This window comes from Aulonocara stuartgranti, assembly GCF_965226115.1.
Source record: "Aulonocara stuartgranti genome assembly, chromosome: 13".
NCBI classification, from domain to species: domain Eukaryota; kingdom Metazoa; phylum Chordata; class Actinopteri; order Cichliformes; family Cichlidae; genus Aulonocara; species Aulonocara stuartgranti.
In genome coordinates, this window is record NC_138949.1 from 24099666 (window position 1) to 24115634 (window position 15969).

At 40.1% G+C, this 15969-nt stretch overlaps 1 protein-coding gene across 1 annotated transcript in view; it reads right to left on the minus strand.

The window, feature by feature from the left end:
- Positions 1–1737: 1737 nt before the first annotated feature.
- Positions 1738–15969, minus strand: part of pcnx2 (pecanex 2) — a 37652-nt gene continuing 23420 nt past the window's right edge. The window contains exons 30-40 of the mRNA XM_082557907.1: positions 14139–14372; positions 13658–13761; positions 11763–11907; positions 11419–11649; positions 9533–9690; positions 9304–9420; positions 7314–7486; positions 4715–4881; positions 4543–4617; positions 4209–4385; positions 1738–2137 (exon numbers count right to left, since the gene is read on the minus strand). Of these exons, the coding sequence (XP_082414033.1) occupies positions 1964–2137; positions 4209–4385; positions 4543–4617; positions 4715–4881; positions 7314–7486; positions 9304–9420; positions 9533–9690; positions 11419–11649; positions 11763–11907; positions 13658–13761; positions 14139–14372 (1755 nt within the window). The 3' untranslated portion in view covers positions 1738–1963. The remainder of the gene's footprint in view (positions 2138–4208; positions 4386–4542; positions 4618–4714; positions 4882–7313; positions 7487–9303; positions 9421–9532; positions 9691–11418; positions 11650–11762; positions 11908–13657; positions 13762–14138; positions 14373–15969) is intronic.

Sequence of the window (15969 nt, forward strand, 5' to 3'; positions counted from 1 at the left end):
GCCAATTGTGTGTAGGGATTCATGGATGAACTCCCTTTTGTAGATTTTTAAGCCTGTTCCTTCATCTTTATACCTGAAGCTGGCCAGTTTTCACTTGTCTGGTACAACAATACAAATAGTTTTCCAGGATCAATCAGGAAAAAAGGAACCATTTTAAAATCCAGACTGCAATCTGTCCACATAGGAAATTGTGCAAAAGTTTTAGGCCACCACTTATTTCTTTATATTTTTCTGGGGAAATGGGTGAAGCGGTTTGTTGAAACATGCAACGTATATGGAAATGCACGATATAAGGCAAAAACACAGTTTGTGCAATCCTAATGAGTTTGAAAGTCTATAATGGGTTTGACTACTTTTATTGTTTAACATAGCGTGAACTCTCTCAGGTCATCTGTCTCGTAATTTCTTCAAGTGGTCTTCAGGAATAGTTCTTAAGGCCTCTTGAAGAACATTCAAAGCTTTTCTTTGGATGTTTGCTACCTTTTGTTACATCCTCTGTAAAAATTATTGCAAATTGCTTCAATAATGTTGAGGTCTGGGTTCTGAGGAGACCAATCTATGACTGATATTGTTCCACTGTGTTTTTTCTGTCCAGGTATGATTTTAAGCCAGATGAATCAGCTAAAAGGCCAGATTCACCTCTCAGATCCTCTGCCTAGTCTTTGCTAGATTTCTTGTATTTTGCTTAAGGACACTGCTTTCAGATACTGGTCATTTTCTTGCATTTTTTTTTTCTTTTTAGGTCTGATACTTCTTCTTTTATCCCCCACTTGGACAGCTTCCTCAATTTCTTTCAAGGACACGCTGCACACCCTGCAGAGGCTTTTCAGCTAATAGCTCTTAGTCAATCACCTTGTTGGTTCAAAAGTACCAAATTATGTCCATAAAATTGACCATAATTAAAAAAAAATGTATTCAACAAAAGAAATGGGAACAAATTACATGCTTTTGCAGTGGTTGCTGGTAACAAAGTGGCTACACAGAAATTAAAATTAGTTCTTTGCTAAGATGTCACTGATTCAGCTCTTGAAGTAGATTACTTTTTTGTGCTTGAATGACTCATAGGTCAGTATTAGGTGGTGCAGCAAAAAAAAAAACCCAAAAAAAACATTCATCTGAAAATGATCAGGTAAAAGAACAGAACTGAAAAACAGTGAAAAAGCAGCCAATGACCAAAGAAAGACCTCCAGAAAGCTTGGAGAACCTGCTGGTCAGCACTTTTACATGGTGCTGTACATTTTAAAACCTTAATAAATAAAAATGGCCAAATAAGTCTTTTATTCAGATTTAAGGGCTGTTTAATCCTATGTTGTGTTATGTTTCTTTGCAGGCTACTCTTAACTTACAAACCAACCATTCAGCTGAGAACTGGAAAGTCCTTTTCAGGTTTCAAATCCATACCCCGCTCAAAACGAGGCATACATTATTTTTTAAATGGATTACGCATGAAGTCAAATAGTGTTTAACAGAGTTTTCGGGGAGATCATCTGACTAAAGGCCAAAAGGCTAGTAATCACATGTTGGACTCAGACATAATGTAGTTGCTTTTTTGAAACAATTCATGATCATTTAAAGTAAAATGTTTAAACAACCTAATACACGGGGGAGTTTTGGCATCTCTGAGTAAGACTATATAATTAACCTGTGGCATTTTGATAAACTATACTTCCAAAAATAAATATTTCCTTCTGACACCCAGATTTAAATGAGACCTGTTAACCACAGAAAGAGGCCACGTCGTTTAAAAATGTCTTTATTTTTATCCTCTGCATCAAAGACTGTGTTTTCAGACTTTACATTCAGACAACAGGGTGAGACCACATGCTGAGGACAGAGGAGGCAGGTTTGTGTGCATGGGTGCTCTCTCATACAATCTTCTTTATTTATGTGTGTATAACTCTTCATACAGTCCTGTCTGTATGTGGGCATGAGTATGGGCACTGTCACAGATGTGTTTTCTCTCTCAGACAGTCTTTTGATCAGTTGGGTCTGGAACTGTTGAGGCAGATGTTGAATCCTCCTGGGTCTTGTCTAATCCCTGGCTGCAGCCCTGCTCGCTTAACTGTGTGTCGTCTTTCACCGTGACTGCAGCGTTGGAATTGCTCGCGTCTATACTCTCATATGGCTCTGATGTCCACTGAGGAAGAAAGGAAGAGAGAGGAGGCCGGTTTCAGGCACAGGAGAGCATTCGCTGTTTGTATAAAGCAACTAGCATGTTCGAACACAACAAGAATATCAGACGGCAACTCTGATCGTACCACTCAAAAGTGTCAAATGATGCATGAGAGTAAAAATCAGATTTTCACTTTGTTTTTTTCCTCTATTTTAATTCTTGACTTCACAATTTGGGCTCCAGGAGTACAAAACAACCGAAATGAGTCTCACTTCTTCAACTTTTTTCAAAACTTCAAACAGTAAAAATATGGGACTCTCTCCACTGGAAAAAAAAAAACCCCACACAAACATTTTTTGCCATGCACAAAATTTGGGGTTATGTTAAAATTTAGACTTAATAACTTAAATTTAAAATTCTTTTCTCTGAAGTTTCAGTTGGCAAGTCTAAATTTGGAGATAATAACCTGAAATGTTGACTTCTGAATCTTAAAGCAATTGTTTTTCCAGCTGCTGAAACAGGCTTCCACAGATTGATCGGTAGGTTTAGAGCAGCCTGAAGCCTGAACATTTGGCTCACAGAGACTCCTTGTAAATCCACTGACATCCTTATTTGAAACCCTGGTTATCTTTAATATGAGCATCCACCTGAATAACAGTGAATACATGGCAGAAAATAAGGAAAAGCAGAATACGGGACTGTGAATAAATATACACCGCCCCCCTTCCTGATGCATTAGTTTTGTGCATATTTTCACACTGTTGTTTCAGACCATCAAACTAATTTTACTATTAGACAAAGTCATACAAAATGCAATTTTTAAATAATGATTTCATTATCAATCAACCATTTTTAAAAATTACCCCCTTGAGTGGAAGCTGAGTTCCATTTCACTAGCAACACCCAGGCCTGATTACTGCCAGACCTGCTGAATTTTTAACAAATCACTTAAATAGAACGTGTCTGACAAAGTGATGTAGATTAAAAAGTCTCAAAAAGTAACAAATCATGCCACGATCTAAAGAAACTCAACTATAGATGAGAAACAAAGTCATTGACATCTATAAATCTGAAAAGCTTAGAATAGCATTTCTAAGGCTTTGGGACTTCAGCAAACCACAGAACCATTTTCCACAAATGGTGAAAACATGGAACAATGGTGAACATTCCCAGGAGTGGCCGGCCTACCATAATTATTCTATATTCTATTCTAGAAGTTCACAAAAAAACTCAGACCAACATCTAAAGAACTCCAGGCCTCACTTACTACAGTTAAGGTCAGTGTTTGTGATTCAACAAAAAAGCAAGAGACTGGCCTTGGAAAACGTCCAAGGACAAAACCACTGCTGACCAAAAAGGCTCATCTCACATTTGCCCTAAAACATCCTTAAAAAGAGAAACTATTCTGTGGACAGACGCGACAAAAAATGTAGTTTTTTGGAAGGTTTGAGTCCCATTACGTCTGGAATAAAACCAACAACATTTTATAAAATTAACATGATACCAACAGTCAAACATGGTGACAGTTCTGTGAGGGTATGGGGCTGCTTCAGGACTGGGACTATTTACTGTGATTGATACAACCATGAATTTTGCTCAGGTTGTCCTTGAATCTCAAATATATTTGGATTATGCAGCAGCAAGTTCACCTCTGAATGGCTCAAAAAATCAATTACTTTTTCACACAGGGCCAGGTAGGGTTTTCTTTCCCTTTACTATATGAAATCATCATTCAAAAACTGCATGTCGTATTTACTCTGATTTTTCTTTGTCTAATATTAAAATTGTAAATCCAATTGAATCTTCTCAAACAATAAAAATGAGCTGTGCTTTTAGACAGACACTGGATGTGAGAGAAATATCAGTCTCTTATCTATTGGCAAAAACTGCAAACAAGCTCCTCAAGATGTTGAACTTTTCCCTTAGTATTTAAAACCTCTACAAAAGCAAGACAAGCAAGTCAAACTAGGAAAAAGTGTGCACTTGTTTTTCTGTATATGTGTACATCTAACTGCTGCCTACCTAGTCTAAGCTGTGTTGTGGAAACAGTCTTAAGTGGGTGCAGAATTCAGACAGTGCTCTTTTCCCCACCCACCTGTGTGGCTCTGCTGCTGGACCTATGTGAGGGCCCGATGGCAATGTTGACACTGGAGGATGACTGTGTATCGGTGGTGTTGCCCCCTTCAGCAGCGGACAACCCGGAGATAACCAGGCCGCTGGAGAAGCTACGCTTCCCAAACAGCAAGCTGAGTGTGGATGAAGATGAGGAGACCTGGCACCACAAGGAACGGAGATATTGCAGTTCTGTTATAATGTCATACAGTAAACACTAAGGTGATTTATAGGAACATCAAGAATCTCAGTTTTCAGATCTTCCATCTGTCGGCCATGTGTTTAGGCATGCTGCATTAGGAGTGTACAGTTCCTACCTGACTGGAGCGCTGCTGATGCTGCGCTGCCTGAAGCTGCGCGCTGATGCCACCTGCTCCTGAGAGACGAGGGACCTGGAGACAGACAAAAATCCTCTTTACACTCTTAGTAAGGGAGCACAAAAGCAGCTGCAACCGAGAAAAGTAAGCTTTTTACAATGTGTGCGTATACCTGGGAGAATATAGAAGCTATGGAGGTGTTAAAGGACAGCTGACTGTTAGACAGACGCTGGACAATCCCGTTATTGGAGCCCGAGTCCAGGATTGGGCCAGACTGGCTGCTGACAGGGGGGCGCTGACTCTGGGGCTGCACTGATCGACTGCGGTACTCTCTCCTGGCTGTAGAATTAAAAACGTGAACATTTGTAATGAAACGCAAGATTTAATAACCTAATGTACAATTTAAAAAGCACGTTATATTTGACTTCAGGATTTTAGTTTAGCTATGTGGCTCTCTGTGGTCTCTTAAAAAATAAAAACACTGGTACATCTACGTATTTGGACACCACCATAAAAAAAACAACAAGATGTTAAATGAAGACTTTCATTTTTCATTTTAAAAGAGTTTAGCAAAAGCATTGCAGTGATGTGGTGATCAAAGTTGTTATAATGTTAAAATAAGTAAATTGGGTAAATAACTTTCAGAGTTGAACTAAAACCATCTAAAACTATAGCCAGTGAAAATTTCAACTCAAACACATGTTTTGGGTTGTTGGAAGACAAAGCGATGACACAGAGCAGTTTTGCTGCTCACTGGTTGAGATTTTGTTCCAAAGAAAATTGTCTTTTTTCACGATTCCTTCCAGGTTGGTGAGAGTCCCAGCTCCAGATGCACTGAAGCATCTCTACAGCATAATACTCCCACCATGTTTCACTGTGGGGATGTTATTTGTTGGATTGTACGCCTCTTCCTTCCAAACATGTTTTCCAAACATGAGCAGCATCTCTGTGGCCAAAGACCTCTAGTTTTGTCTCATCTGACCAAAGGGCGCACTTCTAAAATGCTTGATCTTTGTCCAGGTTGTTCTTAGTGTACTTCAGTATGACTTGAAGGCTTCTCTTCTGAAGAAATCAAGATTTTCATACCTGTGCAGGTCTCCATCGAGACTACAATTCCCAGCCGGTCTAAGTCCTTTACTAATGTCTTGGCAGTTGTTCTGGCGTCTTTACACACATCTCTCAGTAGTTTTATTTCCAGAGAATTTAAAATCTTTTGCCTCCTATCTCTGCCAGGCTTGTTCTGTACTGTGTGGCTCTCTTTGTGTTTCTTGATGATACTTTTCAATCCTCTTCTTTACACTTGGAAAAAAGTGACAACTTTGTATATCCATCTCCTGCTTTGTGAGTATCGAAAATTATTTTTCTCAAGTTGAAACTGATTTCCTTTGTATATGGCACTATGACACTTTCTCAAGTGACAGCTCAAACCCTTACTGAAGTTTTTTTTTTTATACTGTGTGTAAATTGTGCTTTAGAGTTCAAAAGTTGACCTTATTTTTACCTCATAAGTAAGCAGCCTGGTCATTAGTTACATGCGAAAAACTGAGTTAATCCCATGCTTGTAGAAACACCTTCTGCTGCATGAGTGACTTTATCGGTTTCTCACATAATTGTGGAACAGTTTTGTCCCACTCTTCTTTACAACATTGCCTCGGGTTATTGAGGTTTCCAGAGATTCATTTTTGTCCCACACAGTTGGGTTGTAGTCTGGACTTTGTCCCATTTTCCTTAATTCTTTTCTTTTTCGGGCATTCTGTTGGAGTTTTGCTGCTGTGCTTAGGATCGTTGTTTTGTGGAAAAACCTAATTTCTTTCAAGTCATAGCTATTGGATAAAAAGCCTCATATTTGATTCCAGAGTACTTTGACACACAAAAGAATTCATAATGGACTCAAAAACCGCAAGGTTCCCAGGCGCTGTGGCTACAAAACACACCAAAATCATTACCTCTTCGCCACCGTGGTTAACAGTTGTTATGAGGTGTACGTTCTAATATGCTGTGTTTAGTTTTTGCAAAACATGGTGGTTTCGATTATGACCAAACATCTCCACTTTGTCCTTGTCTCTCTACAGGACATTGTTCTGGAAGTCTTGTGGTTTGTTCAGATGCAACTTTGCAAACTTAAGCTGTGCTGCCAGTCTTTTTCTAATCATACTGTCATTAACCTTAACATTTAACATGGTAAGTGGAGCCTGTAGAGTCTGAGATGTTCACTCGTCATTCACTCCTCGAAGATCGTGGCGTTGTGTTAACACACACCTGAAGGCTCCAGACCATCAAACTGCCAAAACATCTGCTTTCATAGAGGCAGCCACACTTGTTGATGATCAATTAATGAAATGCATTTGATTAACAGCACCTGGATCTACTCAGTACGACCTTAACGCTACTGGAAGCAGTGCAAGTGTACTTAGTTTTTCATGTGATTGCACAGAGTAGTCTTTCCTGCAGTGGGAAAACCTCTCCCAGTGAAAATTTAGTCTGATTGTATAGAACTATAGGAAAATGACCCTATTGCGTAATTCATCTTTGATGCTAGTAAACACTTTTCTGATAGGTTTATATTCCCTTTGCTTGTTTCAAATATAATATAAAACTACATATTATTTTATAAAGCAGGGTCAGAGGGTAGGCAATGTGACAGACTATCATTTAGGGTGGGGCTTAGATTTGAAAAGTTACATAGCTTGACTTTGGTTCGTGTGATTAAAAACAAACAAAACCCAAGCATTATTAGGTTTACATCGAGATTGTAGTAGAAGAATTTGTACCAGCGTTGCGGTGTCTGTGGCTGTGTGCCGTCCTGGCTCTGTGCTGGCTCAGGCTGTTGGATGTGACAGAGGATGGGCGGTTGTGGCTCAACGATGACGACCCACCGGCACCGCAGTCCACATCCTCCATATTCATGCCGCTGTTACAGCTGGTCAGGTTGTCCTTACGCACCCTGCAGAACACAAGCACACAGCTCTGATTTATTTATTCATGTCCACATCAGTGCAAGGGATGCACACAGGCAAGGGGGACGTTCAAAAATTTACAGAGCCTTAACTATCAGCACTGCTTAAACCACACACACACACACACACACTCAGAGATGTTACGTAACTGTGCTAACATATGTGGTGGTGGTGTTCCTCGTAAATTAGTTAAATGTGTTCTGGCTGGGGAGGCTTGATCCATCTCCTTATCTCCTTTTCTACTTAGTCGAATTAAGACAACACCTTTCAGTCAAGGCGGATGAAACAGGCTTAACAAACTAATCTAATCTGAAAGCAAAACTCTGCCCCAAGAAGCTTAAGGGCGAACTGCGCAGTTACAAAGACACACACCATTAGCTGACCTGCAGAGGTTAATGCAGCGCCTGTACGATAAGCTCTACCGAAGGTATTGTGTAAATGATGGAGAGAGAAACAAAAGGCAGGATGAAACTGGGGCTGAAGGAAGAGAGAGCCAAGAGAAGGAGGTTTCTGCATAGCAAAGCAGAGAGTTAAAGCTTTCAGCTTCCCGCTTACTCTGTAATCCAGCTGTCTATTTCTCTCAAACATGCACTCGCACTGTCCCTGTACATGTATTTAAAACTACATCAAGTTGGCAGAGAAGCCTCTTTGCAGCACTGACTACCTCCAAGTCAATATCTGTAAATCCACAGAGCAGGCAAGGCTCCCACTAAGCAGGCAGCCAGAGCATTACACTGCAGTTTGCATCTTATCCAGAGTGATTTATACTAAATGCAACCAGCTGAATAAGAGCATTAGGAAGCTGGCATAAACTGCTTTATCCCAACTTTTTCCTCTTTTGTCCCGGAGACATAAGGCCTTCTGTAACAGCTCAGAAATATATATAGATATATATCAGATTTCTGATATGTAATCTTTGTGACTTACAAAATGCTATTAAGTAGATGATGCATTTTAGAAATCGCCTGGAGAAAAACAGAGAATATATACTTATTAGGAGTAACCACAATACTTTTGTACTCATCTCTGTTCTTATTCACCTCTTTGAAAGGCAGGCAGCTTCTGTGGCAAACTAAAGGGTTATCAAGGCAAATAAAAATACAGTCTTTGAAAACACAGAATAAGGAGACGATTTCAAACAACGAGTAAGTAAACAGTGCATCAAAACAATGGTCAAACTAAAGCAAAAGACAAAATGATGGTAAAAAGAGCTGCTGACACTTAGAGGCATTTGTCAGTGAATTTCAATGCATACTATATCAAGAGGAAAATCCATAACATCTGCAACTGATGCACATGAAGCAATTGCACCGTCACAAACTGCAACTGTCCACTGGGCATGTGATGGGCCACACTGACCATGCACCGTGTGCCGGAAAACTACTACAACTTACTTTCTGCGGTCTTTGCAGCAGATAATTAGCTAGTCCAGAGATTCAAATCTTCTCTCCTGAAATGATTTTGTCCCAGTTTCAGAGATGAAATCAACTAGATGATTAGAAGAAATATGAAAGTTTTTGTCCTCCAAATATTCCAAATAAAGAGTGTGTTATTCAAGACTCCTCAGAGGCTCATGTTCAACCAGACTGAACCCATGACCTTCAACTTACAGCATCATCTTCTTACCCGTCAGAGAGAACTAAATAAAGTCTGTTTTCTGTTTATCTTTAGCATGTGAAAAAAAACAACTAATTTTGAAGCACAGTCACAGGAAGAGATTTGGAAAAGGCTGAGCCTGGAAGGCAAGGATGAAAAAAGAATAACAAACTGCACTTTCTACTTAAGTGGGACAAAATGTACTGACCGCAGCCATTTAGAGCAGAGCCAGGAACGAATGGCATCCAGGCTTAAAGCCCCTCCTCCAATGCCGCGTAGTGTACCGTGTGTTCCTGCGTATGAAGTTGTCAGAGGTGACACGTACCTAAAAAACACAAAAAGAAAGAAAGTTAAACAGAGAAAACGTCTATGTGAGTGGGCTAAATACTTCTATTGAAGCAAATTAAGATTTTTCTGTGTAATAATTTGGCACGCACATGGGGTAGCCGAGTGGCTGGTCACAAGAAGAGTTGACCATGTTCCTCAGTGCTTGCTTTGAGTTTTGGATGCTGCCTCGCTCCGGGTTTCGGTTCCTTAAAAATATCAACTCCTGCTGCTGTCCTGCCCAGAGGCCTCGCACACACTCCTTATTGATCTGAAGAGGTACGGAAAAAATAGAAACAATCATACAGGAGTACAAAGTCCAAACACGAGAGAAGATCCAGAGAACATCTTGTTTGTTTTATACAAAAAGCAATGTGTGAATATGACAATGCTGTGGCCTTATAATTAGCATGTTTTAAGGTGCTTGTGTGAGGATTTTGTAACATTTGGGCAGCCTTGGGCCTTAGGGTCATGGGAATGAACTGTTCCTTTGTAATCATCATCTTATTTTAAGTGGTGTAAACTTTCAAATTGACCTATTATACTGATTTCTAACTCCATGTCAACCAGCCTCTGGAATAATTCTGGATATGTGACCACTCTTCTTGGCAGAATTTGTAGACTTCATTTACATTGGTTAGTTTCTTGGCACAGGACCTTCTTTGAAGTGTAGTCCACAATTTTTTAATACGGTTGAGGGCAGGGCTGTGGGAAGATTAATGTTAGCTTGTTTTATCAGTTCCAAAATGAGTTTTGATTTGCATTTGGGATATTTGTCCTGTTGGGACAACAAATTGTGTCCAAGTTTCAGTCATCCAGCTGTTGACATGAGATGATATAAAAATTGCAACAAAACAGCCCTAGACCGTGATGCTACCACCACCATGCTTGGCAGCTGGTACAGTGTTCTTGGGTTTGAAAGCTTCCCCTTTACTCCTCCAAACGTATCCCTTGTCGTTGTGGCCAAATAGCAGAATTTCTCTCTAACCATAAAACATTTTGTCAGAACATATTTGGCTTGTCCATGTGGACAGCTGTAAATTTCAGTTAATCATGAAGGTGCTGATTTTGGAGCAGGAGTTGGTCGGTGCCCTCAATTTACATGCAGTTTAGTGACAAGTTTGAGCCTCGGTGGTTCTTAGGATTTGCCTGAAATTCACGTTTTCTCTCATCTGAGGGTGACAGATTGGGTCTTCTTCAAGATCTTGGTAAAATAGTGATACCTGTACTTGTACAGTCTTGGAATCTGGAGACCTTCCCAACTTGTGTAAATCTACAATTCTCCTTCTTCACTGAGTTCCTTGGACTTCCCATTTTTTCTGAGTATTGGTCAATCCAGTGAGTGTTGTTGAACAAATCCTTTTTATGCTGGCAAAGAGAAACTAAGATATGTAGTCAACCATGATCACCAACGTGAAGTTAATAAGCTTTGGCCTAGTCGAGTTAAACGACGCTGAAGAACTTTTAACGCCACTGATTAAAATATTTAACTGAGTGTTTGCATATATTTGAGCCTTTATATATACTTTTGACCCTGTGTGGATTAGAGAAAATCCAAAATAAATTCATACTTCCAAATCTTGTTTTTTTTTAAGTCATTAAAGAAGTATGCTGTACAATCATTCCACCCTGGAAAAAAACAGCTCAAAGAAATCATTAAAAGCCCAGAAATACCATGAGATGATGAGTGTATGTTATCCAGATGTGCGCATTTTCAAAAGTCTGTTTGACATCCTGAAGGGAAAGCAGCAACTCCAGAATCAAAAGGAGTTTGAACAGAAGAAATTCAAATTTGCGTGATTTATTTACACTAAGATTAAAAAGCAAAAAAAGCCACGATTATGTTCTATCATAGATTTGGAAAAGTGATAGTGTTGGTTTGTTTATTGTCAAACCTTTGAGACCAACCTTCTCCTCATAGGTAGGCAGGATGCTGTCACACTGTGCACACAGCATTTAGCTGTTTAGTCATTCAGCCAGAAAATTAAACGTATTTTACCTTGATGACCTTGAAGCTGAGGTGGCGTTTGTACAGCATGATGATCTTGTACTCGTCCGTGCCATCATCAATCATGTGTCTCAGAGTGAGCAGCGTGTCACGGCTTGACAGCACAGCCTTACGCCAAGCGGGATCGCTCTCGTGGCAGATTACGAGGTTGCTGCGGTAGTTTGTGATGGCTTCGTACAGGATAGACGCCTCCTCGGTCTCTTCCAGACAGGTAAAGTGATCCTGCAAAAGCAGGAAGGTCATCATGAAGTGTTGAAGGAAATGTTTTCTCTATAAGGTGTATTTCCAGTACAGTTTGAGACTAAAGGTTGAAAAGCTACATGCTCTCGCTTTACCTGATGCAATTTGAGGCTCATTCTGACTGCAGGAGCCACCACCTTCTGGAGGAGGTCGAGATCAGTGAAAACCCACTCATCCTTAGTGGCGATGCGGAAGTCGCCTTTAAACAGGGTGTTGAAACCGTACAGAAATGATTCAAGACTTTAAAGAGGAAGGGAGGGATTTGAGGGGGGGGGGATAAAGGAAACACAAAGATAGAGAAATAAAGGATGGATTATAATAACATATTTTAGATTAGATTACAAGACATAATAACACTGCAGAGTCAGAGGTATGTTTGAATGACGGGGATGTTTAAAGATTTATCCACTGGCTCCCCCTTCTGGCGTTTCTGTTTAGCACCGGGTAATATGTACAACATGAGACAGACGTTCCAATAATTTGTGCATGTAATCTCAAATGCAACAGAAACATTTTTACTGTGTTTTAAGATCAATTTACCATAAGCATTTAATTTCATTGGTTTCCATTCATTTTATTTCAATGGAACAAGTTTATCTACTGCCAAAGTGCACAAAGGAGAGGAAGCAGACTGAAGAGGTCGACACTCTAACAACACACAGGGTTTTAAATTTAGATTCAGATTCAGATAACTTTATCAGTCCCGAAAGGGCAACTTGTTTGCAACTTACCCACAAAACCTACATATATGGTCAAACACACAATCTATAGTATATACACATTGTCAAGGTAGAGATCAGCAAAGAATGAGGTCAAAGCAAAACAGATTCTTAAAGAATAAATAAATGTATTAAAAATAAATAAATAGACAAAGAAGAACAAATGCCTAAAAATGAACAGTCACGGAAAAAACTCATCTAAATGATCCCTGCAAGTAATCTAATAGCTGAGGGAATGAATGATTTCACCTCCTAAGACCCGAACTCTTTCATGGCATGCATTTAATATTTTTCTTTGCTATTTGGGTTGATTAGGACCTGATGAATGTGAAAGCAAAGAATTACCAGATTGTTTTTTTACCTAATTTTTGTTTTTGAGAAAAATGAGATCCACATATGAGGACATTTGTTTCAAATTTTGATAGAACAGTGGCAGTATAATGTCCTCGTAAGTGGATATCAGGCCCTTGTAGAGAAAAATTAAGTATTGTGGTCTAGACATCCCAAAATGTGATGTCCACATATGTGGACACCAGGTCCTAGGAGGTTAAAGTATTTGTTAACAATTACCACAACATCACTGTTGACGGTGCTTTTCCAGTGTCCTAAAACACCCTTCAGCTAAAGAAATGACACATAGTAGCAAATAAACCAACTAAAAATTCATAATATTCCCATAGAAAAGTCACACCTGAATAGATTTTAAACACAGTCAAACATTTCTACATGTTTACAACTGAAGCACATTAAGCAGTTGTAACCGTCTTACTGTTACATGACGGCACCTCTGCCTTTCTTGTGTAACTTCAGCTAATGGAGGCACAAATAAACACTTTGCTCACACCGAGTTCTATGAAAGACTAATGGGCTACCAAATATTTGCTCAAAGTGATGAGCATAAGCCTATGCTGTATAAAGACCTTAATAATATTTCCACACAGCTCACTTCACAGAGGGATTTGCAGGCCAGCCAAACCAGTCACGCACTCTAATATTTCACTGGACTGCCTTCAGCTTTGATAGCCTATAACTGTCACAGCATTTATTTCTGACCACAGTTGGATTTATTTATTTATTTAGTCAAATTCTTTCATTGATGATGGGAGAGTCAGACTGCTGCATGAAGTCTTCTCTGCCAGCTGAAACATATTGATTAATGCAGTAATTATGCAACAGAGGGCTTTTATGTGTTCGCTTTGTTAAATCCAGGTGGTGACCATTTTTGTGGCCAGGCAGTGTATGTGTGCTGTTTTTGAGTCAGACAGGCTTACCTGTTGGACATGTTGTGTGACGCAGTGCCAAGGGATCTCCTCCCCAGGACGGAGAGAGCATAAGACAGAGTGACCAGAGGAGAGTCTTCATCGCTGTCCACAGGCTGGATATAAGCACAAACACACGGATGAAGGCAATGGCATATGGGCCAGAGATAAAAGTAAGTACAGATTCAAGCATTATGAGTGCTATATGGCAATTTGCAGCAGTTTATTTTCACTGTGCAACTCTTGCTTTCTTTCTTACTCATGTCAGATTTCTAAACAAGTAAAAGCAGAATGACAATAAACAAAATTCCTTAAAGGAGACGTAAAACATTACTGTTTCCAGCTTCTCAAATCTGAAATATATTCTAGTTTTTCTTCTTCTTTCAGCATTTTAAGCATTTGGGCTCGTGACTATAACCACATTAAGTTGCAGCAGAGTGTAAACTGAAACTCGCAAGACGATGTTTAATAGAACAGTGTTAAAGGGACGTACCGTCTCCATTTTCCCAGCACAGTGCTGGATCCACTCCAGGTAAACGTTGCAGAAGCTGGCACGCGTCACCCCCTGCAGGCAATGCACATAGTCCTCATCGATCTTCACGCTAAAGACCTGAGGGTCGCGCTCAATGTGGTGCCACTTGGTGTAGGACTGCAGCGCCTCCTGAATGGTGGCATCCTTGAGCCATGTAGACAGTTTGGGAGAGTGGACCAAGTAGTAGATGATACTCTGAAAAGGAGATTGAGAAAGAATGGGTCAGTAAGTAAAAACTTAATACTCACTCAAAAGGAAGACGTGCTCTTGTACGTACTGCATTGCTTAGGATGTCTAGAGTCCTTTATTGCCATGCTGCTATTTGTAATGGTGATTAATGCATAAGATGCTAATTAATTTGTCATTTAAACTGCTTAACCTTTGTGCAGGCAACTCTTTAAGAGCCTTTTGAGACGAGCTGAATGTTCAATTTTCAGCCTGCCTCTGAAGTGAGGCTGACTGAATGCATCAGGGGTGAATGCATTATTAAACCGTGCAGGGTTCCCTTTAATAGCAGAGATTAATTTGAATTTATTTGACATGACAAAATCTGATCTTAAGTGGAAAGCAAATTCCCACGTAAGAACAGTGGTTTCTCTGGGGTCAGTCACATGTTGCTGTCAGCGAGCAGAGCCTTTTTGTCCATCATCAGTGTCTAACCTCACAAATATGCTTCTTCCAGAAGCATATTTGTGAGGTTAGATCAGGCCCACAAATATGCTTCTGGAAGAAGCATATTTGTGGGCCTGATCTCTGATAACAACGAGATGGCCTACCTGAAGGAGATTAGGAATCTGGAGAACTGGTGCCAGAGGAACAACCTCCTTCTAAACGTCAGTAAGACAAAGGAGCTGATAGTGGACTTCAGCACTAAGCAGGAGAGGAACTACCAGACCCCCGTCATCAACGAGTGCCCAGTGGAGAGAGTGGACAGCTTCAAATACCTCGGAGTTCACATCACGCAGGACCTGTCATGGTCCTGTCACATCAACACCGTGGTGAAAAAGGCCCAACAGCGTCTCTACCACCTCAGACACTTGAGAGACTTCCAACTGCCCTCCAAGGTGCTCAGGAACTTTTACTCGTGCACCATAGAGAGCATCCTGGCGGGAAACATCTTAACCTGGTTCGGGAACAGCACCATGCAGGACAGACGAGCTCTACAGAGGGTTGTGCGGTCAGCTGAGCGCACCATCCGCTCCGAGCTCCCTGACCTGCACTCAATCTACAGCAGGCGGTGCTGGACCAAGGCCAGGAAGATCGTGAAGGACCTCAGCCATCCCAACAACAGACTGTTCTCTCTGTTGAGGTCAGGAAAGCGATTCCGCTCCCTGAAGACCAACACAGAGAGACTGAGGAGGAGCTTCTTCCCGCAGGCGATACGGTCTCTCAATCACACCACCACACAGTACTGACCCACACATATGGTTCTTACACACACACTGGACTTTCTGGACTTTGGTTTTGCACAACACTGGTCACTATATTCTTCATTTCCGGTTAATACTTGTACAGCTGCTGTTATTGTGTATATATTTATTTATATTTAGATTTCTTCATACATTCTTATATAGTTCTATATTGTGTATTGTGTATTTTGTTGTACAGTTATTTTATTTTCAACTTTAATTTATATATTTATCTTTATCTTATTCTTCCCAGTTAAATTTACCCTTCATTCTAATTTGTGTTGTACAGTTATTTCATTTTTAACCTTAATTTATATTCTATTCCTTCCTAGTTAAATTTACCCTTTTTAATTTTTCATATTTATTTCCTACCTTATTCATAG